The sequence below is a fragment of the Mandrillus leucophaeus genome, unplaced genomic scaffold, assembly GCF_000951045.1.
Source record: "Mandrillus leucophaeus isolate KB7577 unplaced genomic scaffold, Mleu.le_1.0 Scaffold611, whole genome shotgun sequence".
NCBI lineage: Eukaryota > Metazoa > Chordata > Mammalia > Primates > Cercopithecidae > Mandrillus > Mandrillus leucophaeus.
Window position 1 is genome coordinate 1,466,410 of NW_012106598.1, and position 26,879 is coordinate 1,493,288.

General features: G+C 37.5%; 1 protein-coding gene across 1 annotated transcript in view; it reads right to left on the minus strand.

Moving 5' to 3' along the window:
* Nucleotides 1-2,041: 2,041 nt before the first annotated feature.
* Nucleotides 2,042-26,879, minus strand: part of STK3 (serine/threonine kinase 3) — a 485,544-nt gene continuing 460,706 nt past the window's right edge. The window contains exon 13 of the mRNA XM_012000011.1: nt 2,042-3,416. Coding sequence (XP_011855401.1) covers nt 3,258-3,416 — 159 coding nt within the window. The 3' untranslated portion in view covers nt 2,042-3,257. The remainder of the gene's footprint in view (nt 3,417-26,879) is intronic.

Sequence of the window (26,879 nt, forward strand, 5' to 3'; positions counted from 1 at the left end):
CCCTGACTCACTAGCTTCAGTTACATTTACGATACTGTATTTATTAAAGGATGGTGTGTGCAGAAAAGTACACTTACCTAGTTTTGGAAAGTTCCCAGCAACCAGGGTTAAAATAGGTTTCTTCTTAAACTCATTAAAATAACTAGAAAACTCTCTTTCCTAAGCATCATGATTAATCAAGGCTTAACTAGACTTGAAGTTTTTTTTTTTTTTTTTTTGAGACAAAGCCTTACTCTGTTGCCCAGACTGGAGTGCAGTGGTGTGATCTTGGCTCACTGCAACCTCTGCCTTCCGGGTTCAAGCGATTCTCCGACCTCAGCCTCCCAAGTAGCTGGAATTACAGGCACCTGCTACCACGCTCAGCTAATTTTTGTACTTTTAGTAGAGACAGGGTTTCACCATGTTGGCCAGGCTGGTCTCAAACTCTTGACCTCAAGTGATCCGCTGGCCTCAGCCTCCCAAAGTGCTGGGATTACAGGCGTGAGCCACTAAGCCTGGCCTAGACTTGATTTCTTTTTTTTTGAGACAGTCTCGTTCTGTCGCCCAGGCTAGAGTGCAGTGGCACGATCTTGCCTTACTGCAACCTTCTGCCTCCTGGGTTCAAGCGATTCTCCTGCCTCAGCCTCCTGAGTAGCTGGGATTACAGGTGCGCGCCACCACACCCAGCTAATTTTTGTATTTTTAGTAGAGATGGGGTTTCACCACATTAGTCAGGCTGGTCTCGAACTCCTGACCTCATGATCTGCCTGCCTCAGCCTCCCAAAGTGCTGGGATTACAGGCATGAGCCACTGAGACCAGCCAGATTTCTTTCATGGCTTGTGATTCGTCAAAACATATCTTAAATTCCTTTGACTGGTAGGGGCAAAGAGTAAGAATATAGGAAAAATTTTAAAGTAGGTCATCCTAAAATGTTTTGGAGTTTCCTAGGACTCTAAAATAAAACAATGCCCATTCCTGTTAATTCTCTAAAATATATGTGTGTATTTGTGTACATATACTTAAACAGACATAGATATAATAGGGTATAAAGTCTAACTGCAGAAAATTGCAATGTGATTGGAACATTTGACATATTAAAAGGGGACTCTTGAGACTGAATTAAGAGTGGTTAACAGGCCTCATTGAATTAATTTGCATACATTTTCTAGTTTAGCAAACTGAAGAGAAATCATCTTCATAGGTTTCTTGTCCATGTCATGTAGGTGGTTTTGCTTGGATGACAGCAAATCAGTCATTTGATTCCATCAAATCAGGCAAGGTATCGAACAGGTTAGTAAAAAGAAAAATAATTAGGAAAAGAAAAAGGGGCAGGGTGTTTCAGTTGATCGACTCACACAACTGTCCCCAACAGACTCCAGTATAGATCTGCTGAAGCATATATTGTAAATTCAGTTCTTCATTTTTAAATAATCTTAATATGTTTCATACTTATCACTTTCTATAATCTTATAATTTATATCCAATTATACAATTTATTATTTGTAAGAGCTCCACAGGGGAGAGACAAATGACACTTTGAGGCATTACCTAGGGTACAAATATCATTTTTAAAAAGGAATGGAAGCTTTCCAGAGACAATACACCTTCTGTGACAGACATTAGTGAACTCATCAGCTTTTCCTGTTTTCTCCCCTCCAGCTACGTGGTGATGCTCCTCTTCCTGACTCCCTCGAAGTTAGGAGTGGCCATGTGACTAATTCTGAATACTGGGTTGTGGCCAACCAGACATGTGTCACTGCTGGCTGGAGCTAGTATGAAACTCTCCAGCTCCCCTTCTCCTGATTGTGGTGACCACAGATATCTCAGATGGTTGAGGCCCTGTCAGCGGGTCCCTGGGTGTGGATGACAGGAGCAGGGTGCCCTGCCAACCTGGGGTGGGCCTGGAGCAAGAGTGAGGAATAACCTGTACTATGTGAAGCCGCTGAAGGGTGAGGGTTGTCAGCACTGCATAATCTAGCCTGTCCTATCTAATATACGTCTCTTGCTTGGAAAATGCAGAGTCCTGGTCATGAGTTTTAACAAAGATACAGAAACGAAATGTGCTGGGTGGCACAGTGAAATTTATTTGTCTTTATGATTTACATATAATAATTAAACACACAAAAGAAAAAACACTGTCAAGATGGCCATATGTAGCTTAGGAAATGACTGGTCCCAATGCAATCATACAAATGTTCATTCGGCGTAAAAATGAATTTCTTTTTAATGGTTTTAATCTTTTTTTTTAATTTTTTTCAGTCCCCAAGGCTTGTACCACTCAGTACAAATGTTTTTGCTACTGGGTTATCATCAGGCACATGATGTTTACCAATTCCCAGGAAATGAATAAAATCAACAGAAACATCCTGTGACAATAGAGCACATTTTCATAGAAATGAAATTGATGAGCTTATTACAGTTTGAATCAGTTCAGCTATTAGATCTACACATAAAACATAAAACAATATTAACAAGTTACATTTGTATTAAGTTTTTTTTAAAAAATATTTATCATACTTTTTTGTGCAAGGATTCCACTGATTTCTTTGGTTTTAAACACGATAGATCTATTTTACCTAAATATATATAGTTCTATTTGTACCAAACATCAAAAATCAAAAAATTAAAATTTCAAAGGGTAAAAATGGAATTATTGCTTCGATATAAAAAAGGCCTAGCCCATTTGAGAACTATTGCCATTATTACTTTCCTACTGGAAAACTATCCTGGAAATCAAGGAATGTACCCCATAGCTCCCTGCAGAAAGTATAATTTGGTTGCACATTATCATCGTATTAATATGACCCTATCTTCACCAAAGCTATCCTGATGTTGTCCTTAAAAAACAAAACAAAGCAAAATAGCATAAATAAATAAGTTTACCTAAGGGGATACAATAAATAGACTAGTATACTAGATAGGAATAAAGAATATTGTAACATAAAGCCCTTCAGTGCTGCACAATTAAACAATAGCTTTGGATTTTCAAGGTCTCTAAACGCAGCCTCCGTTTCAAAACACAGTTTTACTGCTGGTATGCAGCTGACAGAACAAGAGAATACACTTCTTTTGTTCTCCTCATCTGAAAGTGAATGCACAGCAGATACAACTGTCAATTCTGCCTTTTGGGAATTTACCTGGGCATGTACCATTGTCAGTTTTTGACCTCTGACTAATTGTAGGGCAAAATCTTAGGATTAAAAATATACAAATATTCCTTCAATTCCTAGTGGTTTCTTGGTCTCCAGAATAGTTAAAAACAGACAGGAAATTAGACTCAAAAGTTTTGCTGCCTTCTTTTTTTTGCATCCATCGCATCCAGAATGGGCTGTCTTTTCGCAGTGTATCTCTGACGAAGTTCTTCTATCTCCCGTTCCATCATAGGGTCCAGTGCTTTTAATCGCATCTGTAGTTCTTCTAAACTTAGATTTTTCAACTAGATATGGAAACAAACAAAGATGTCAATATAGTGAAATTATCCACAACACATTAATGTCTAATGAGTTTTAACATAAATATTTCAGCAAATTCTTTACATCATCTTTGAAGTATGGTTCAACAATTAAAACAGGAATTTCTTCCTTGAAGAACCCAGAGGTCATATCTTGCAAGAACCTCAAGTAATCTGCAATGAAACAATCGGATCATCTGCCTTTAGTAAAGGGCAAATGAGAAAAATATGCTGATAGAATTTGTAAAAAGGTACAAAGACAAATCCACCCCCGCCAACAAACAGATTTTCAGAATACGTTCCAGGTATATTCACTCTAACTTCTTACATCTTTGCCAGCTACCGAGTGCTACAATAATAATGAACACTTGCAGAGATCACCCAAGAACATGACAAGACTGAATAAAGGTTAAATTAACCATTCTATCCTCCATTTTACCAAATGCTTAATAAAGAAGATGACTGTGGTAGGGGGTGGGAAGTAAGGCTGAATAGGCCTGGTGGGGCCCCAAAAGTAGGAAGCCATGATCAATTCTGGAGTAGGACAGTTATGTAAGAGTAATCCAGATTTTGTTTCTCCTTCTCCTTCTTCTTCTTCTTCTTTTTTATTTTTTTGAGACAAGATCCCACTATGTTGCCCAGGCTAGCCTCAAGCTTCTGGGCTCAAGAGATCCTCCTCCTTCGACCTCCTCAGTAGCTGGGATGTGCCACTGCACCCAGCTAAGGCTTGGTTTTAAAATGATAAAACTTGCAACTTACTTTGTGTTTTAAAAAGATAACTGTCTTTGGTTATTTTATGAGTCAAGGAAGAAAAATACTCATTACTTATAGTCATCCAAAGTAGCATGTCCCAGCAGATCCTTTTACTCGCCATCCCTGGCCCTATCGTGACTTTTGCTTCCAAAAACCAAATTCACTCTTAGCTGAAAAAGACTCTGAGGATACTGAAAAGAATGAGTCACAGACTCTCTGAGGGAAATTCAAAAAAGGAGTTCCAAAAATATTTTGAGAAATGACAGTATTATGGAGAAGAGTATGCAGGCTTCCATGATGATGACTTTGAAGGTGAATGCCACTCACTTCAGTACATAAGAAGTTCTGGTATGTATATTAATAATCAGCCCTGTTACTTTGTAGTCATATGTCATGAAAGAACCTAGCTTTTAATATTATGCTATAAAATATACATTTATATATAATATGTATTATCATACACTTTCTTCATTGACTTTTAATCCAAGTAGTGATCATGCATCTGTTACATGCTCAGTGCTGTTCAAATTGCTGCGGGGATACAGAATAAGACAAACAGGGAAACTCCAAACTTTGAACTGTACACATCAGTAATGGCCACACTGAAAGGCCAATGTATACCACACAACCACATTTCCCAAGAAAGACACACCCAACTATGTCTACGTAGGATCCAATTCCACTTGTGTGTTCTTCAACATCATCTCTATTTCAGCCCATGTTAATCTTTCCCATTTCTAAATTTCTATGTAACACTCATAATTTAAACAACACAATTTAGTATTTGATTCCAAATCATGTACTATTTTATAATTGACTTTTATGCATGAGTTTCATGTCCCTAGATATTCCAAAACATATTTAGACTTCAGAGACTGTACATACACCAAGAAACTATCCTACTATACTGCAACTAACATGACATAAAGGTAGATAGATAAATACAAATAAGAATACATGACCCAAAGGAGTGGGTTACTCTAAGATTAGAAGAACTAACATATTATATAAAGCAAACAATTATCATTACTTTAATTCTGATTTAAGTTATTCCTGTAAATATCTTGTACTACTTTTACTGGGGCAAACTGCCAATAAGTTTATAAATATTGTATTGTAGTAACAGAATGAACTCAGAGAAAGAAGCTACTTAGAAGAAAAATGTTCTTCCTTTAACAGATTTTTATATTTTCAATACGTAAAATTTGTGAAAAACAGGTCTGCGATATTAGAGAACCATTATCTCACATTATTAAGGAATTAGGTGTTCATGTAAATAAATTAATGAAGTACCTAAATCTTAGTCCTTTAAGTGATAAAACTTTGTCTCAGTATCACATACACACACATATACACACACATGCAAGCACACATGTGCGCACACACATGTATTTACATATGCTCTTTTTTGGTTCTATATGACTTTTAGGATTTTTTTCTAATTTTGTGAAAAATGATGTTGGTATTTTGATAGGAGAAGGACTGAATCTGTAGACTGCTTTGGGCAGTTAGGTCTTTTTCATAATATTGATTCTTCCAATCCATGAGCAGCAGATGTATTTCCATTGGTGTCATGTATGATTTCTTTCAACAGTGTTTTGTAGTTCTCCCTGTAGGGATCTTTTATCTTCTTGGCTAAGTATATTCCTAAATAATTTATTATTATTAATTATTTTACAGCTATTTTAAAAGAGGTTGAGTTCTTGGTTTGATTCTCAGCTTGATCACTATTTGTGTATAGTAGTGCACTGATTTGTGCACACTGATTTTGTAACCTAAGACTTTACTGATATGGTTTGGCTGTGTCCTCACCCAAATCTCATCATGAATTATAATCCTCATAATCCCCATGTATCTAGGGAGACACCTGGTGGGAGGTGACTGGATCATGGGGGCAGTTTCCCTCATGCTGTTCTGGTGATAGTGAGTGAGTTCTCACAATATCTGATGGTTTTATAAGGGGCCCTTCCTTCTTCACTCTCACTCTGCTCTCCTCTGCCACTGCATGAGAAGGTCCAGGCTTGCTTCACATTCACCTTCACCTTCTACCATGATTGTAAATTTCCTGAGGCCTCCCCAGCCACATGGAACTGTGAGTCAATACACCTCTTTCCTTTATAAATTACCCAGTCTTGGGTGTTTCTTTATAGCAGTGTGAAAATGAACTAACACAGTTAACTGGCACTGAGGTAGTGGGGCACTGATATAAAGATACTTGGAAATGTGGAAGTGACTTTGGAACTGGGTAATGGGCAGAGGTTGGAATAGTTTGGAGGGCTCAAAAGAAGATAAGAAGATGTGGGAAAGTCTGGAACTTCCTAGACACTTGTTGAATGGTTTTGGCCAAAATGCTGTTAGTGATGTGGACAATGAAGCCCTGGCTGAAGTGATCTCAGATGAACATGAGAAGCTCATTGGGAACTGGAGCAAAGGTCACTCTTGCTATGCTTTAGCAAAGGGACTGGTGGCATTTTGCCCCCACCCTAGAGATCTGTGAAACTTTGAACTTGAAAGAGATGATAGGGTATCTGGTGGAATAAATTTCTAAGCAGTAAAGTGTTCAAGACGTGACATGGGTGCTCTTAAGAGCATTCAGTTTTATGGATTCACAAATAGATGGTTTGAAATTGGAACTTACATTTAAAAGGGAAGTAGAGCACAGAAGTTTGGAAAATTTGCAGCCTGATGATGTGATAGAAAAGAAAAACCCATTTTCTGGGGTAGAAATTCAAGCCTGCAGCAGAAATCTGCATAAGTAATGAGGAGCCGAGACAATGGGGAAAATGTCTCCAGGGCATGTCAGAGATCTTGCCAGCAGCCCCTTTCATCACAGGCCTGGAGGCCTAGAAGGAAAAATAGTTTGATGGGCCAGGCCCAGGGGCCCTGCTACTCTGTGCAGCCTTGAGACATGGCACCCTGCATCCCAGCCATTTCAGTTCCAGTCATGGCTAAAAGGGGCCAAGGTACAGCTCGGGCCATGGCTTCAGCTCATGCTTTGGTGGCTTCCACATGGTGTTGGGCCTGTGAGTGCAGAGAAGTCAAGAACTGAGGTTTGGGAACCTCTACCTAGACTTCAGAGAATGTAATGGAAATGCCTGGATGTCCAGTCAGAAGTTTGCTGCAGGAGTAGAGCCCTCATGGAGAACCTCTGGTAGGGCAGTGCAGAAGGGAAATGTGGGACTGGAGCCCTCATAAAGAGTCCCTACTGGGGTGCTCCCTAGTGGAGCTGTGAGAAGAGAGCCACTCTCCTCCAGACCACAGAATGGTAGATCCATCCACAGCTTGCACCAGACGCCTGGAAAAGCTGCAGACACTCAACCACAGTTTGTGAAAGCTGCTTAGAGGAGGGCTGTAACCTGCAAAACCACAGGGGTAGTGCTGCCCAAGACCATGGGAGCCCACCTCTTGCATCAGTATGACCCAGATGTGAGACAGGGAGTCAAAGGAAATCATTTTGGAACTTTAAAATTTAATGGCTACCCTGCTGGGTTTCAGATTTGCCTGGGGCCTATAGCCCCTTTGTTTTGGCCAATTTCTCCCATTTGGAAAAAAGAGCATTTATCCAATGCCTGTACCCCCATTGTATCTTGGACGTAACTAACTTGCTTTTGATTTTACAGGCTCCTAGGTGGAAGGGATTTGCCTTGTCTCAGATTAGACTTTGGACTTGGACTTTTGGGTTAATGCTGGAATGAGTTAACACACTGGGGGATTGTTGAAAAGGCATGATTGTATTTTGAAATGTGAGGACATGAGATTTGGGAGGAACCAGGGACAGAATGATATGGTTTGGCTGTGTCTCCACCCAAATCTCATCTTGAAGTGTAATCTCCATAATCTTGGTTTATAATCCCCATGTGTCTACAGAGAGACCTGGTGGGAGGTGATTGGATCATGGGCGCAGTTTCCTCCATGCTGTTCTCATGATAGTGAGTGAGTTCCCACAGGATCTGATGGTTTTACAAGGGGCTCTTTCCCTTTTGCTCTCTGCTCTCTCCTGCCACCATATGAGAAGGTCCAAGCTTGGTTCACCTTCACCATCTGCCATGATTATAAGTTTCCTGAGGCCTCCCCAGCCACGCAGAACTATGAAACAACTTGACTTTTAAAAACATATTGAGACTTGTTTTAAGCCTATCACATGGTTTATCCTGGAGAATGTTTCACGTTGGATGAGAAGAATGTATATTCTGCAATTCTTGGGTAGAATGTTCTGTAAATATTTGTTATGTCCATTTGTTCTAGAGTGCAGTTTAAGTCCTGTCTTCGTTGACTTTCTGCCTCAATGATCTCTCTAGTGCTGCCAGTGGAGTGGTAAATTCCCCCACTACCACTGGGTTGCACCTATCTCTTTTCTTAGATTTAACAGCAGTTGTTTTATGAATCTCAGAGCTCAAGAGTGAGGTGCATATTTATTTAGGACAATATCTTCTTGTTGGATTGATCCTTTTATCATTATATAATGTCCTTCTTCATCTTTTTTTTTTTTTTTACTGTTGTTGCTTTAAATTCTGTTTTATCTGACACAAGAATAGCTACTCCTGCTCACTTTTAGTTTCCATTTGCATAGAATATCTTTTTCCACCCCTTTGAGTCTATACAAATCCTTATGTGTTAGGTAAGTCTCTTAAAGACAACAGATATGTGGTTTGTAATTTTTTATCAATTCTGCCAACCTGTATCTTTCAAGTGGAGCATTTAGATCATTTACATTCAACATTAATATTGAAATGTGAGTTACTGTTCCAGTCATCACGTTGTTTGTTTTCCAGATACTCTGTTTTCTTCATTGTGTTATTGTTTTACAGGCCTTGTGAGTTTTATGCTTTCAAGAGGTTCTATTCTGGTGCATTATCTACCTTTTGTTTCATGATTTAGAACCCCTTTTAGCATTTCTTGTAGGGATGCTCTGGTAGTGACAAATTCTCCCAGCATTTGCTTGTCTGAAAAAGAATTTATTTCTCCTTCATTTATGAAACAGTTTTGCTCGATACAAAATTCTTAGTTAACAGTTTTCTGTTTAAGGAGGTTAAAAATAGGACCCCAGTTCCTTCTGGCTTATAAGGTTTGTGCTGAGAAGTCTGCTGTTAGTCTGATAGGTTTTCCTTTACAGGTTACCTAATGCTTTTGTCTCACTGCTCTTGGTGATGTCCTTTTTGCAAAGAATCTCCTAGAAGTTCTTTTTTAATTAAAAAACTTTTTGTGGGTGCACAGTAGGTACATATGGGGTACCTGAAATGTTTTGATACTGACATGCAATGTGAAAGAAGCACATCATTGAGAATGGGGTATCTATCCCCTCAAGCATTTATCCTTTGAATACAATCCAGTAACACTCTTCAAATTATTTTAAAATGTACAATTATTTATTATTAACTATAGTAACCCTGTTGTGCTATCAAATAGTAGGTCTTATTCATTCCTTCTTTTTTTTTTTTTTTTGACAGAGTCTCACTCTGTCATGCAAACTGGAGTGCAGTGGTATGATCTTGGCTCACTGCAACCTCTGCCTCCTGGGTTCAAGCAATTCTTGTGCCTCAGCCTCCTAAGTAGCTGGGATTATGGGCATGTGCCACCATATCTGGCTAATTTTTATATTTTTAGTAGAGACGGGGTTTCACCATGTTGCCCAGACTGGTCTCAAACTCCTGACCTCATGTGATCTGCCTGCCTCGGCCTTCTATTTTTTTTTAATACTCATTAACCATCTTTACCTCCCCGTCACTGCCTTCCTTGCCCCACCACCCAACTACCTTCCTAGCCTCTGGTAACCATTCTTCTACTCTCTATGTCCATGAGTTCAATTGTTTTGATTTTTAGATCCCACAAATAAATGAGAACATGCAATGTTTGTCTTTCTGTGCCTGGTTTATTTCACTTAACATAGTGATCATCAGTTCCACCTAAGTTGTTGCAAATGACTGGATCTCATTATTATGACTGAATAGTACACCAATGTGTATATGTACCACATTTTCTTTATCCATTCATATTTTGATGGACACTTAGGTTGCTTCCAAATTTTAGCTATTATAAATAGTGCTGCAACAAACACAGGATGTGGTTATCTCTTTGATATACTGATTTCTTTTCTTTTGGATACACACCTAGCAGTGGAATTGCTGGATCATATAGTTCCTAGGAGTTCCTTGAGCTTCTTATATTTGAATATCTACATCTCTAGCAAGGCCAGGGAAGTTTTCCTCAACTTTTTCCTCAAAAAGTTCCAAACTTTTTGCTTTCTCTTCTCCCTCAGGAACACCAATGATTCTTAGGTTTGGCCATTTTACATAATCCCATATTTCTTGGAGACTTTGTTCATTTCTTTTCTTTTTTCTTTATTTTTGTTTGATTGGGTTAATTTGAAAGCCTTGTCTTTGAGCTCTGAAATTCTTCCTTCCACTTTGCCTATTGTTAAAACTTTCCGCTGCATTTATAATTCTTTAAATTTGTCTTTCGACTCTGGAAGTTCTGATTGGTTTTTCTTTAAAATATCTATATCTCTTTAGAAAAATTTTCATTCACATCCTGAACAGTTTTTCAAACTTCTTTATGTTGTTTTTCACCTTTCTCTTGTATCTCCTTTGGTAGCTTAATAATTCACCTTTGAATTCTTTATAAAAAGGTATTTCAAAGATTTCATCTTGGTTTAGATCAATTACTGGAGAGCTAGTGTGATCTTTTCAGGGGTGTTATAGAACCCTGCTTTGTCATATTGCCAGAATTGTTTTTCTGGTTCATTCTAATTTGGGTAGAAATACATAGAATGCTTCACAAATATGCATGTGAGCCTTGCACAGGGGCCATGCTAATCTTCACTTTTTTATTCCAATTTTAGTATATGTGCTGCTGAAGTGAGCACTGTCTCAATTTTTTTTGAACAGAAAATCTTTATAAAGTGTTCCACAGAATATACTGCCTTCTAAGCAGAGGACATAAGGAGACGGTCTTTCCTTGATAGTGAGTTATCATTACTTTTATTAATAATCTGTGTTACATATTAAATTTCTCACTCCTTATTTGGCTTTTCTGTCAGCTCCTCTTCATGGCCATCATTGAACATATACCCTTCCTATCTCTATAGCAAGTATGTTCACCTATTGGGAACCAGAAAAGCAATTAAACAACCTCATAAGGCATTACCCCAAATAAGAATAGGTTGTGAGTGAAATCCTGAAGCTGTCTGAGGAAAGATAGAGCATGGCCTTAGTGCTGAAGCTCATTAAACCTGTTTCTAGTTTTGTATTTATTTTAAAAATATCTGATTTCAGTTTTGTGGTTGTATAAGGTTGAGTTTACAGGAAATCTGACTTCTGCATAAGCTACATATATAGCTAGGTCTTTAGGTGGGCTGTCAGAGAACTTCAAAGTACTCATGACATATTTATTGAGATTTTTCTACGGACCAAGCATAGTAGGTTCAGAGATGAGTAAAACACTCTACCTCCCACAATGAGATTGCAATCTAGCTGGCAAGACAGGCCCATGCACAGCTAACTCACTGAAGGATGAGTAAGATGATAAAATGGGAAACAGGATAGAGAAGGAAAACAGCATCAGTAGAAACATATATGGTACACGATCGTCTGACATCTTTAGCGATATCTAGCAGACTGCTGAGATTAGAGAAGGATTCATGCAGGAAGATGAATAGAAGATGAGTCAGGAAAAAGAGGGCAAGGCCAGGTTGCTGTGGGCCTTATGTGTGTTGCTGCAAACTTCTGTGACAAGAAAGAAATCCTAAGTCATTCTGAGCATAAATGGTGATGTGATCACATATGAACTTTAGAAAAATATCTCCAGTAGCAGGTGTAGGAAATGGATTGCCATGGGAGAAAAAAATGGAGGCAAGAAGATCCATTAGTAGGTTACCACAACAATCTAGTGAGAAGGTTAGGCTTGGACCAAGACAATGGAAGTGGAGATTAAGAAGAGAAGGATTTGAGATCTTTGAAAGTAGAACTGGTAGGGTTGTTTTTGTTAAGTGACTGATTATAAAGGGTCAGAAAATAGGAAGGGTTAAGGATGATTCTGACTTCAAGCTTCGGAAATGGGGTAGAGATCGATACTATTAACAAGGTATGGCAGTTAATGAAATTAATTTTAGTACTGGTGAGTTTGAGCTATGAACAAGGCACCAAGGTGGAGACATCAGATATGGATTGTAATTCAGGGTTTGGAGGTCAGGAGAGAGATCCAAGCAAAAGATACAGACTTAGGGAAGTATCAGCATTTAGGCTGTAACTGAAGCCCTTGATGAGGAGTAGGTTATCCAGGGAAAGAAGGTTTTCTCCCTGATCTTACTATCTTTCAGATAGTGTCCAACAGAAAATAACACGCACACTAAGCACTTGTGGTCAGAGACTCTTCTCATTTTGTTAATAGAACAGTAATATCAATAGGTTTCTAAGTAGCTCTAAATTATGGTGTCACATAGACAAAAAAAAGTGAGCTTGTGTGGCAAAAATTTTCACTTTTTAGATAGTGGGCATGATTTATAGACAAACTTTTGGCTTTGATTAAGCCCTAATAACATGTATTTAACACTTGGTGTTTCTCTAGCTATCAAGCCTCCCACAGGCATGAAAATGCTTTTGGAAGGAAAATGTGACAGAAGCGGCCTTTTCAATCTCTCGAAAAACAGTACTGCAACTGCTCAATGCCTTAGTAGTAAAAAGATTCACAAACCAGATAAAGAGACTCAGTGATTTAAATGATCCTGTAATATCATAGCTTTTATCCTTTCATTTTATTTTATTTTTGCAGTTGCAAGATCTAATAGAGTGAAATAGAGTGAAAACAGAGCTCCCATACAAAGGGAGGGGACCCAAAGGGGGTTGCCATTGCTGGCTTGAATGCCTGGGTTTATATCCCGATCGTTGTCCCTCCTGCTGTGCTCTCAGGCAATAGATGATTGGCTATTTCTTTACCTTCTGTTTTTGCCTAATTAGCATTTTAGTGAGCTCCCTTTACTATCCGATTGGTTGGGTGTGATCTAAGTTGCAAGGCCCATGTTTAAAGGTGGAAGCGGTCACCTTCCCAGCTAGGCTTAGGGATTCTTAGTCGGCCTAGGAAATCCAGCTAGTCCTGTCTCTCAGTGCCCCCTCTCAACAGGAAAACCTAAGTGCTGTTGGGGAGGTTGGCCGACGACCACTCTAACTGCTTCCTGCTGAATTGGGGTGAGTTTTTATCCTTTTAAAATGTGAATCCAAATTAAAAGTTTTTTGAGCTAATAAGGATATTAGAAGAAAAAGTTGAACTTCCTAATATCAGTATATTTTGACAAAAGTTTCCTTCATTAAAATCAGGTTTCCTGAAAATCTTTACAAAAAGGAAGGAAAATCACCTCAAAATTATGTTTATGGATCAGAGTTTGTGGTAAATCTGTTACTTTTTTTTAATATATAGAAAAGAAATGTCACTTGCCATCTTTCTATAATACTTAAAACACAAAGTAGCTGTGTTACCATAGCTATACACTGGTTTACTAGTTCCAAAATCAATTCAGTGTTGGAGTAACAAATCTGATTCATGCTTCTCAGAGTTTATAATGGGGTCAGTCAACTCAGTAAACGTAATAATTGTAAAATATTCATACATTGTAAGTTTTACTGTATATTTACTGAAAAAATGTATAAAAAGGAATAACTGATCTGGAAATGGCTTTAGTGTGTTTAAGGCTAGTTCTCTTTAATAAAATTCAGTTTTTAAGTTAATAATAAAATAGAACCTGCACAACTAAGAGTAGTTCTCAAATATTTAAGCCTCAGCACCATGGGAGGATATTGTAGTTTGACAATCTTTACATGCATTAAGGACACATAGTTGGTTAAATAAATACATTAACTGACATGCAGTAAGAGGAAGAACTGCAACGCAAAGACAGTGGAAGCAGGACCCGCAATCTCTGAAAAACACATAAAGAAAAAGATGAATTTCAGAGCGATATTGTTTCATTACCTGAAGCTTTTGTCCTACTCCTAGAAAATTTTGCTTTTCCTGGACAGCTGAAAGGACAAACATCAGGGGGCAAGACATACTAGTAAGGGCAGAGAAAAAAATCCATTTCCATAAAAGGGTTTAAAATGAGATCAGGTAAATTAAATTGTATGGGCCTGAGATAAACATATTTTGAAATCTGGGATTATTAAAAGTCATTGTTTGTGACTAAGTCATTTGTTTAACAGAAGCATAAAGTTGAGTTATGAGATAAACGTTCACAGAATCTCACTGCAAAACAGAACCTCAGAGATAACTACTCTAACTTCCTTATTTTGGGTGAGGAAATGAGAGCTAGCTTGCTCCAGTACACTCTTGGTTTATGGCAGAGACAAGATTGACCTCTGAGTCAGTTATACTACATACTACATTGGCACTCAATTGCTATTTAGTATCAAAGTTTGTGGGAGAAAAATCCCAAATTTATCTTTTCAATTTCCCCTCTCTCTCTCTCTCTCTCTCTCTCTCTCTCTCTGTGTGTGTGTGTGTGTGTGTGTGTGTGTGTGTGTGTGTATGTGTGTGTGACTGGACCGTCAATGTAACCAATTCTGTGAGACAACAATAAGTGTTATAAAGGGATGCAGTTAGCTCAGGTACAAGACCCTTCTCTTGCCTTGTTCAGAAGGAAACAAGAGCCGTAACTCATTTTGACTCATAATCTTGGGGAGGGCGATTTACAACAGTTTCAAAGTATCCATTTCTGACTCACTAGACCTCATTAATTAAAAATGACAATGTTTTGGGCTTCCTTCATTAAAACTTAACAGAGTTTCTTAGGTGATTTTAAAGTAGGAGAGAGAAGAGGAAATAAGGCAGAAGAGTGTGGAAACATGCTAACTCCTTTCTATCAGAGGACATACATACTTTTAAATTCTGCAAGTTCAAAGTAAGTAATTGTCTAATATGAAGTCTCACTGGAAGCTTGGTCATGTTTCAAGTAGCAAAAGTTATTTAGATAGAAGTCAAAAGTTATCAAGTTTGATATTCTTAATCTAGCACTGTTAGAGAGTTCAAAAATGTTAAGTCACCAAAAATGGGGGGTGTTGCTGGTCGTCGATCTGAGCTGAAAGGAAAACTGTTTTTTTTTTTTTTTTTTTTTTTTTTTAAATATTCAGCTATGAAGGCTACACTGAATAGAAAACCCTGCATATGACATTTGTATAGAGCAGTATTTTCAAATGAAATAAAGAGCTGAAGCTCAGTAAAAGGTCTATGCCATCTTCTTTAAGCTTAAGATCAGTTAGTAGACTAGGATCTCCCAGTTCTTACAAGATAATTGTTTACACCAAATGAAAGACTTTAAAGAAAAACTGTAAAACTCTTAACACTAATAATTAGATGGATGGACGAATATTGTTTTTAGTTAAATTAAAAAGTCAAAACTACTTTTTAACAGGAGTCTATTTTGTTTGAAAATTGATATATTTTGGTACATGAGTGACAGCTTAAATAAGAAACTCATTTTGTTAATATAGCCCTGGATAATTACGTTTCATTCAGGAGATGAAAGATCAATATCTAAAACTATGACATTTCTCAGTATCTCTAAAAAAAATAAAAACCAAGTAAAAGATATGCAAATTAATAATAACTCAGTTACTAGCTCTTGCATAAAACAGGAGCCCAAATAACTCAGTGATATGAGAAGTTAGGGTGGAAAATAAGATTAAATCAATTCACTGATAATTCTGACATTTCAAAACTTTAATAATTAGAATTATTTCTGAACTCTATAAGAAGTATTGAAAGGCTGCTTATCACTGATCAGAAAGAGTTGTCAGTAAAATTAGAACTTCCTTTAAGTTTACATATCTAGTCTACTATAAAAACCTAAAATATCACAGTCAAGTGATAAAACTTACTTCATAAAATAATTCATCTTAAAATCTCGGGAAAAACACTAAGATTTCTATATAATTTTGTTTTGACAAAAATAGTCCTAATTACATGAGTGATTTTTAAAAGTCATAATCTCAAATAGCAGAATCAAGAGTATGAAGGTTTTGAATATATCACTGTAATAACATTTCAAGACCTAATGATTCTACGAGCTGCTGGAACAATCAGTCTGTCAAAATAAATGAGACAGTACTACAATGAAGCAAATGGTCTTATATGTTAATGTTAACACATTTAGTTAAACAGTCAATCAAGAGAATCCTAAGGTTTGCTGTGTTTACTGGGAAAACAAACTCTTCCTAGCAACTGTTTAAATAAATCTTGCAGATACTACAGACCATATTAGTGGCCTGTGATTAAAAAAATATGGGTTGCTAATACTGTATCCTGACTCATCTATTTTCCCATCTGCTAGCAATTCTAACAATATGAACTATCAACAGAATGGCTAACAACAATAATTTTCTATGGCAATTTTGATGCAGAATTGCCTATAGCATTTTTGAGATTTACCAGTGCATGTCTCAGACTGTTTTGAGTTGTTTGTGGCCTGGAGCAATGTACTCTTTTTTCCCTTAATATTCCATTTTACTGAAATTTTTACTGTGTTGAACAGAATCTTGTTTGGTTTTAGAAAACACTGTTGATGGAGGCTGCCACACATTTTACTAACAATGAGAACAGGAAACACAACAGAGTACTAGTAAAAATCCAGTCAAGTCCACTGATTGGTTTAAATATACATAAACAGGCAAGGGGCCTTTTGCCCATAAGCCTGAGCCACAGGGATAACAGGTAGTACTTAAAGTTTAAAAAAAAGAAAAGAGAACATTAATATATTAAGGCTTTTTCCTAATTTAATTCCTGGCACTGAGAAGCATACAAAAAAGGAGCATTCTAGTCAATCCAAACTACTATGAAGCCTGTTTAAAGAAAACCGTATATATACATTTAAAATATGCACTTACAAAAATAAGATAGTGATAATTTCAGGCACTTGACACTTACACTGTAGAAGAAAAGCTGAATTCCTCACTGCAAAAATGTGATCTTAAAAGCTGCATTAACATCAAATCTATTGGCAGACTCCCCTTCCCCAAACAGACATTATTTATCCTGTTCTGAGCTGAGTGGCCCAGGTCTTCAGCTGACTGAATAACTAAAAATATTCTGGGATTACAACTGGAAACTACCATGAATCGTTCTGTTTTGACTGTTTAACTTCAGAGCACCTAGAAGAAACTCAGGATTGTAGATTTTCATTCACAAAGAAAAGGAAGAATATGGTTTCTTGTGAATATCAATGAAGGAGTAGAAGAAAGTGCCAATTATTGTTTACAATGTGCTTGAACTCTATCCTAAGGTCCTGTACACTAAGTCATTGAAGTCTAGCAATCACCTTAAGGGGCAGATGTTACCAACCCTGTTTGACAGGTGAGGATGCTCACAGAGATCAAATGACCCACCCTAGATCTCTCAGCAGAGGTGCTTACGTAGGCACTCAAAGGCAACATCTAACCCACATAAATTTGAACTGGAGTCTACTGATAGCTATTTCATGGGTCTCCCAAGAACTACAAAAGCACTTCAAAATCCAATGATCATGTGAAACAGTTTTTAACACATTGTTTATAGATTAAAAATAGAAAAAAATTACTTAAAAATCTCACCTTTCCTGTCAGATTACACCTGGTGAAGCATTTTACTAATAAGCTATTCATGTATTTTAGCCATCACTGGCCATATGAAGTAAGTGCATATGTGTTAATTAAGCATTTTTCTATTTAACCAGCTCTTTAGCCAAAGAAACACATTTCTACATAGCCCTTTGGGATAGATTTCATAATGTTATCAATAAAAAGAGAGATACCCTGACAAAACCAATAAAACATGTCTCCTTCACATTCCAGTGAGACTTTGCCTATGTCTGTTCAGACTGTTCCACAGTTGAATTGGTGCTGTGTTCACCTTGAATCTAGTGCAGGAGTTACAAACTGATGAGCATTACCATAATCATCTTGTCCTGGAGAAATCTTGGCCACCCGTTTAAAAAAGGAACGATGAAATTTTCATTGCATTCCTCAATGGCAGCTGACCACCCATTCCTTTTATGCATTTTCAGTTTCTAGTAAGTAGCTTTGCTTATTAAAAATATCAGGAAAAGCTTAATTTGGGCACACTTCTGCTACATTGTCAGTGGCTCTAAAATTCTAGGCCCAGGATAACAAAATCTAAGTAACTCAAAACCAGCCAGTAATTAAATCTTTCTGGACCTATTAAAGGCAGATGAAAAACTGTATTAGTTTTGACTGATTTCTTATCTCAGCGATTCTGATTAGCACTTTGAACAGTTTAAAACACCAATGAACCCATAAACAAGAGGTTAACAAATTAAGTGATTAATGTTCTCTTTATACTTCAATTTAAGAAAAACATTATATGACAAACATTTGTTATGGAAGATCACAAACATTACAAAAACAACAATGGTTAAAGTATATCTGTAACTAGCTTACTGGGTAGTCAAATGCCTGTGGAGCAATAATACAAACTTAAAATAATTTAATCTTTCTCCAATTACACTCTTTTGGCTACGCAAAGCCAAATTTCCTTGATATATCCCACAGTAAATCTTGGGATGATTTCACTGATTTCTGGTCACTTTTACTTATTAAAAGTCCAGACCAATTATAAACTTCAATCTCCTATTAAGTACAAATTTTGCCCCTTCCTTTAGCATGAGCTTGCAACAAATTACAGTGGGGAAGGATGATGTCTATATCTAGAACCTTCTCGCCATCTCTTTCTAAGGTCTAGTTCCTCCAGTGCTGGGAGCAGGAAGGAGACAGGATGTTATTATGTAAATGGTGACTTGTCAGTGGGGTGTGTTTCCCTGGTCTTGCTCTGGTTTGACTGATTACTAGTGGTTTGTGCACAGAAAGCTGTGTGTGTATTTCCTGATGTTGTGGTTAGTATTATCCTACTGCTCCTTTTATAGAGGGGCTGCCTAACATCTTTTCTGAGTTAGATATTGTCTTCTCTGACCTGAAAGCCACCTGGGCAGCATTATGACTTCTGACCTCCTCTTTTGGAGTAAAGAGATCATAGAAGTTCTCTACACTCTCCAGGGACTAGTGGGGCCCAAGGAAGGTAAGGGGTTATCTAATCTCTTGCTAGCTCACTACTCCAGTGGTCCTTAGTTATCCCACAGGCCTTGGCTCTACCTACAGAAGTCTCCTGCCTACAAAAATCTTTGGGAGAGAAGCAGATATCAGTGTCTATGCTAATATACCTTCCAAACTTCCAGGAACTAAAGGCTCTGCCTTTACTGGCACACCAGTGAGTCTACAGATTCAGCTAGCTCAGTAAGCACCTTGCTGGGGTGCCAGGTAATGGTATCCCTTTCCTGCAGGCACCATCATTCTCTGTGAATGGATCTCTGGAAGGCTCCTTATTTGACTTTAGGTAAGGAGAGAGCTATTTTCTTCCCCACCCACTAGGTTATAAATTCCATTTGGACAGGGCCTTTGTTTAGTAAACAGCTACATCTCTAGTGCCTAGAACACTGCTTGGAACATAGTAGGTGCTTAATCAATATTTATTGAATGAATGAAAAATGGTGGGTCTCTCAGTAATCCCCGGAGGGAGGTGACTGGTTTCAGTTGTTGGTGGCATGCTTTAGAATATCGGGTACTTACCACTTGCTATTATCAGCTGTGGATTCTACTAACAATTTTGTGGTAACAGAAAGTCCCTTTCAATGTCATAGTATACATCTATTAACTATTTTAAAAACGGTGAAACCCCATCTCTACTAAAAAATACAAAAAAACTAGCCGGGCGAGGTGGCGGGCGCCTATAGTCCCAGCTACTCGGGAGGCTGAGGCAGGAGAACGGCGTAAACCCGGGAGGCGGAGCTTGCAGTGACCTTGAGATCCGGCCACTGCACTCCGGCCTGGGTGACAGAGCGAGGCTCGTCTCAAAAAAAAAAAAAAAAAAAAAAAACAAACGCGCGCGCGCGCGCGCGTGTGTGTGGGGCATCAAGTTGGTAAATTTGCAGTTGAAGTAAAGCAAAAAGAATATCTGGGAATATCAGGGTATTTTTCAGCATGTTTAATTAATATTAGTATAGAATAGTTTCATATTCCACTACATGTTTATTCTGCATGTCTGATGACACATTTATTTCATAATAAGGGGCTCATCCTTTTCTTAGAAAAATGGCTTCTGTCAAAAAATTCTCCAAAATGATCATAAATACCATAGTTGACTCTTCGAGGAAACATGCATGGAATGAAGTATGCTGGAAGGGCATCATTGTTACTAATGTCACAATTTACTGCTTCACCGACATCACGATACTTTGACAATTTAAATTATACTATCTTCATATCATAAAAATGTAAATATTTGTTTCTTGAAAATCTATAAAGTAGTTTTGAAATAAAAGAGGTTAGCTAAAACCCACAAATCATGCAATTCAGATTGTAATAGATAATTTTTAATAGTGAAGCAACATCTAGAAATAAACAAGAGTCTAATATTTTACTTCTGAAGCATCTAAATCCACAGTTCATTTAAAACAGTTCAGAATAAGAATCGTGGTCTGTTAACTATTTTTAAAACAATAAAACTCAAAATATGGCAAAATGTTTCTAAAACACTTAAAAAGCAAAAATAAATTCGATCGTAGTTCTGCATTCTCACTTGCCACATGAGCCTTGGAAGATAAAATTTACCAAAAAGGAAACATTTTAGCACTCTCAATTTTAGAATGGCATGGTTTGCGCCTGAAACAGTACTTAATTTTCCCAGCTACTGACAGACAAATGTACAAATTCAACTAAAACACCCATGAAGAGATTCAGATATTTGTAAGGACACAAGAAAAAAGGATAGGAGGCTCTCATGAACATGTTTAAAAAGCAAAATTGATGTCTACCTTAATAACAAATAAGCTGTCTTGTGCAAACTTAAAAGCAAAACAGTCACCTGAATGAAACTGAGATTCTATTGTCTTTTCATTTTTGTTTTAAAATATGTTCACAAATGTTATGAATTTAAGGTAAAAGAAGGTAGAGAATGAGAATACATGAACATAAGTCTAGCTAATTATTAACTTAGATGTGTCTAATGGGGGAAGAATCAACTTTCAAATGTAAATGTTTCAAATCTTCAACTTTCTGAATTGGGGAGAGGACAGCAGTGTTCGTGGGTTATGTCATCATCTTAGACTGGGCAACTAATATGCAGAAAGCATAGAAACTAAAGATGAGGGCCGGGCATGGTGGCCAACGCCTGTAATCCCAGCACTTTGGGAGGCCGAGGTGGGAGGATCACGAGGTCAAGAGATCGAGACCATTCTGGACAACATGGTGAAACCCTGTCTCTACTAAAAATACAAAAATTAGCTGGGTGTGGTGGCATGCGCCTGTAGTCCCAGCTACTCGGGAGGCTGAGGCAGGAGAATCACTTGAACCCGGGAGGTGGGGGTTGCACTGGGCTAGGATCATGCCACTGCACTCCAGTCTGGTGACAGAGCGAGACTCCATCTTAAAAAAAAAAAAGAAAGAAAAAAAGAAAGATGAGAAAGTAATATGCCACCGTTACTTCCAAATGGCTGAGTAAACATTGATTACAAACTAAAATTTTCAAACTCAGATGATTATAATGCACGAATGGTCCAAAAAGGCTTTTTTTTTTTGGGGGGGGGGGTGTCTAAGAATGGCACCAAATTAGATTTTTAAAAACTGTTTTTGGGTATCAACTAATTTAATAGAGAACATGGCATCAAAATTTTATCTCATTATAATAACACCTTGCAAAATGAGTGTGTTCCCAAACGTTCCTGTAAGTCTTCAGTGCTGGGGCTGGACCAAGCTGCACCTCACACAAAGGCAGCAAGGCTTTGGTTTTATCCTCCCTTGAGCCAGACACCTGCCTTCTGAGTTGCCTCACTACTCATGTGGACATGGAAGCAGAGGCAGAGAACTGAGGTTGGGGGACAGCACAAAGAATGGCTGATCTTACTTTACATCTACCAGGAAGCTGGGAGACTGTGGTCATGAGTGGAAATTTGAGGATCAGAATTTCAGCTCTGGTTTGAATAATACACATTAATATGGAGTAGTTTTGCTAGTAAATCTTCACATTTTTATTTTACAAGATGAAATTTCAGCTCAGTCTTAAAAAGTACATTTTAATAAGGATAAAAGGAAAATGCATCTTTAATTACTGACCAAATGAAAGACATACTGTTGGTTTACCTCCTGTGGAAAAAGTAATAACACAGCTACGTGACTGCTGAATTCAATGTGCTCTTAAGGAACTTTCCATAAAATATTAGTAAGTGACTGACATACACTGTTATTCAAGGAAGAGCTTATTTACTGGATAATTATTCTGAAACTGGTTTATATTCACATACAATAAATGTAACTCTCAATCTGAAAAAAATGACCCAGCAGACCTAGTGCTGAGCTGCCAGTACCTGGTACTAAGAGATCTAGAATTCTCCAAAGCTTTCTTAGACAAGAACACTGTGAGTAACTTTCCTTTTCCTTATTACAGTCAGAGTAGCAGTGCATTACCAGAAATGATCAACTAATTTTGAAGAATACCACATGAAAAGAAATTACCTTCAAACTGACAAAAACATTGCAAGCTCGTTCACACAACACTGCCCATTTCTGGATACCCACGATTTACCTAAGTTTTTCTAGCCTATTTTCAGTTAGCAATATCCATTTGAATGAACCTCTTCCTGCTATAGTTCTCTTAACTACAGTGCATGATCTTGTGACTCTGTCAGGTCCACCCTAGTCCTGCCACTGCCAACCCACAGATCTCTTCTAATCACTCCCAGTTGTGAGAGACAGGCATAGTCCTAATCAGTTTCTTCTCACAGGCATGTTCACTGCCTCATCTCACCAGTTCTCAGTACAAGGCCTTTTAAGTAGGCCACCCTCACTCTCACAGTTGTTTCTATAGTCAGAATAGCCAGCTGTGCTGGACCATGTTGTCAAAAGAAGGGAGAGATAACTCTTAAATATTGAGGAAGTTGAAGATTCTGTTAGCTATCTTCTAATTTTTCAATAACCAGAAACTGTCTTTCATTGGTCTTTAGTGAGTGTCGTCCTTAATTATATCAACTAATTTTAAAGATGACATTTTTCCTAGACAATTTTGCTAGTGTGACAGCATAAGCTTCCCCAACCCTTGGTAAATCTCTGCTCTAAGTATAAAAAACAAGACACTGTTTACTGACTCTTAAGAGGTATGGGTTTTTAATCTTGCAGGGTGACCAAGTGTTGAATATTTGGTAACCATTTTGTAAACTCTTTTACATCCCACTTAGAAATTAACTGATAGAATACCTGAGGGATAGCAGTAAAAGTGGAATCAGTAGAACAGAATAAAAATAAATGATCTAAATCAACTGCAGTGTAACTGAAACCTTCTGAATAGGCAGGTGGTTTCTGAAAAGGGTAGGGATAAATGAAGTTACAGCTTGACTGGCTCAGAGAGTTTACAGGTTCGTAGAGGATGAGTGGCTTACAGCTCGATCACCGGCTCCTAAAAAGTCAGGAAATTGGGCCACTATCAGATCAATGGTATCTGAAACTGAGAAACATGAAGCCATTGAGCTCTACAGATATGAATAGTGGCATCCACTGAACCCCTCTCACAAGGGCAAGATTTCAACCTCTAAGCGAGGGCTAGGTCGCTAGCTATACAGTACCCTCTGGCGGCCAGATTTGGCACTGCAGATTTTCTGCCTTTCAAGAAAAGAGGCCTGGTTTTTTTTGTTTGTTTGTTTTTAATGCACAGACTTACCATCGGGTTACGCCTTGATAAAGCCATCATAAAGTAAAAATATCATTAAGTCTAAAATGCATTTAGTACAGCTAACCTACCAAACATCATAGCTTAACCTAGCCTAAACATGCTCAGAACAATTAACATTAGCCTTCAGTTGGGCAAAATCATCTAACACAAAGCCTATTTTATAATAAAGTGCTGAATATCTCATGTAATTTATTGAATACTGTACTGAAAGTGAAAAAGAATGGCTATATGATTACTCCAAGTACCGTTTCTACTGAATGTGTAACACTTTCATATCACCAAAAAACTTTTAAGTGGAACCATCATATGCCAGGGACTGTCTGTAATTCAAAATCTTTCCAGACAAGGAAGGAATCACCAATAGCACTGCTGGGCTATGGGTAGGTGGGCAACTACCTACTAGGTGTAAATCTGTCACCCAAAAAAGTAAGTTATTATAGTGGCTTTAAGGGAGAAAATGTTCCTGTGAATGTGTTTAAAATCGCATGGGTGTAGCTACTTAAATGAAGAAATCTGGTGAGTACTTAGCTATTTAAAATTTCATTCTTTGCAGGCACTTACTTTACAAGAAGTGTTCTTATATATAGAGATTCATATTGCTATAAATATGTACATAATAGCTAACATGCACTCAGTGCTTACCACTGGCAGACACTATGCTGTTATTTAATAGGCAATAATCCTATGAATTAGTATTATTAGTATCATGATTTTTCAGAGTTTACGTTTTCAGAGGCACTAAGAGTTGGAACTTCAAGACATTTAGCTAATAAAAAAGTGTGGCCAGGATTTGAATCCAAGGGAACCGAATTTCGGAGCCGGCACTCTTAAACACTATACAATGCAGTTAAATATATGTAGTTTACCGGCCATAATACATTTTTCCAAAAAAGAGATGGTTTCTTAAAAAATTTAAGTTAGATTCAGATTAGTATAGAGACTTGCAGGTCAATGATGCTTAAAAACTAAACTAAAACCCTATGCCAGTTGAGTGTTCATTTCCTAGAATGTTTACTCACATACACCTCATGGTGGAGAGGGGAGTTTACAATTGGCCACAGAGCCTGAGACCTAATATTTTTCAAATCATAATATATTTTACAGTACTTTACAATTTACAAAGCATGTTTACATACATTGTATCACATGAAACTCAAAATAATGCTGTGAAATGGGGCAGATAATTCTGTAATAGGCATTATTCTTAACTTTACAGATGATTAATGAGGCTTAGAATGGTAAGTCATTTCCTTAAATAACACAATTCTTTCAAAATCTAAGATGTTCCAAATGACTGAATGCATTATGAATTGCCCTATCGTAGGCTTTAACATCTGTCACATAAAATTTAAAAAAAAGATTTCTCACAATAAACCAAAATAAAATTTTACTTCATTTTATTTCTGCTTTATCTACAATAAATATTATAATTCAACAGTAATTACTATTGTTGAATTAGCAAAACCCACATAACAAAATAAAAACCAGAACATGAAAAGTTATAGTAAGGAGAATGAGAACAAGTATGGATCATAACATCCAGAGTTAGGAACGAAATGGTCCAAAAATTATGAGATTAAGATCAATGATTACATCAAGCACTCAGCATTTTTGTAATTATTTAAGTTTGCAAAGTGCCTTCAAAAATTTGTTACTCTTTTATAATCCCTAAGAGATCACTGAGAGACAATAATAGCCTTTACATGGCAGATGAAGAACATTTTGAAAGTACTATGAAATTAAGTTATTATTTTTGTTTAAAAGAAAACATCTTGTGATTCTAATCATAACCGAAAGCCCCAAGTTCTTTCTGAATATAAGCAATGCCATTTACAAACATTCCTGCTGCACCCATCTTCTACACCCCCTGTTGTCATGAATTTGCATACCTGTCTCTGATTACAGGCTGGACCGCCCCAAAGTAGTCTTCTCAGAAACCTATCTACACAGTCAGCTTCTTTCTCTTGTGCATCTTCAAACTCTCTTTGTCTTTAGCATCAACATGATATACTTTCTGATATTTCCCATCTTAAACTTTTATCGTTTTTTCTTATCTCAAGAAAACCCTGCCTTGACTCACGCTCATTCCTCCAGTTGTCACAACTCCATCCCTCTTCTCCTTTAGAAAGTCAAACTTCTCAAAGTATGGAGAAAACAATCTCCATATTTTAAAATGGCAATCAAACTTCAACTTGCTCCATACTGGCTTCTGATCCCCTAATGCGCTCCAACTTTTCTCTTGTTAGGTCATCAAAGTTAAATGAATTCTTTTTAGTTTCTATCTGATTTGGCCCCTTGATACTTCGTCTACACCTTTCCTTCTTGAAATCTCCCTCTCTTGGCTCCTATAACACCATGCTCTCTTTTCTCCTACCTTTATGGCCATTTCTCAATCTCCTTTATTGGCTTCTTCTCAACTATTAAATGTTATAACTACTCAGGACTCTGGGCTTTTACTATATACTCCATTTCCTAGGCAGTCTCATACATGCCCTGGGCTTTAAATACCATCTATCTGATATTATCTCTAATATAGATCTGTCTTCCGAGTTCCAGAACTTAGTAATTCTATTAGATGTCTCCTGAGTATTGCAATACTCAATACGTCCAAATCTGATAGAGACCTTCTAAACTGTTTATCTTTTAACCTTTCCTATTTCACTAAATGGCTCTTCCGCCATCCAGCTAGTTGCAAAGGCTAAGAACCTACTAAATGTTGTCATGCTTTGTGTTCATACTACTTACCAAGATATGTCAAATCGATCCTCGTCTTCATCTGCTGTCATCTTGCCAGTCAAGGCCTTCTTATCTTGAGCACGCTGTTTCAACAGCTTCCTAACTAGTTTCCTTCTATCTTTGCTCCCCTTCAATTCAATCTCCAGACAGCAGCCAGAATTATTGTTTAAAAATGTACAATGGGTCATGTCCTGCCCCTAAGATACTGAAATG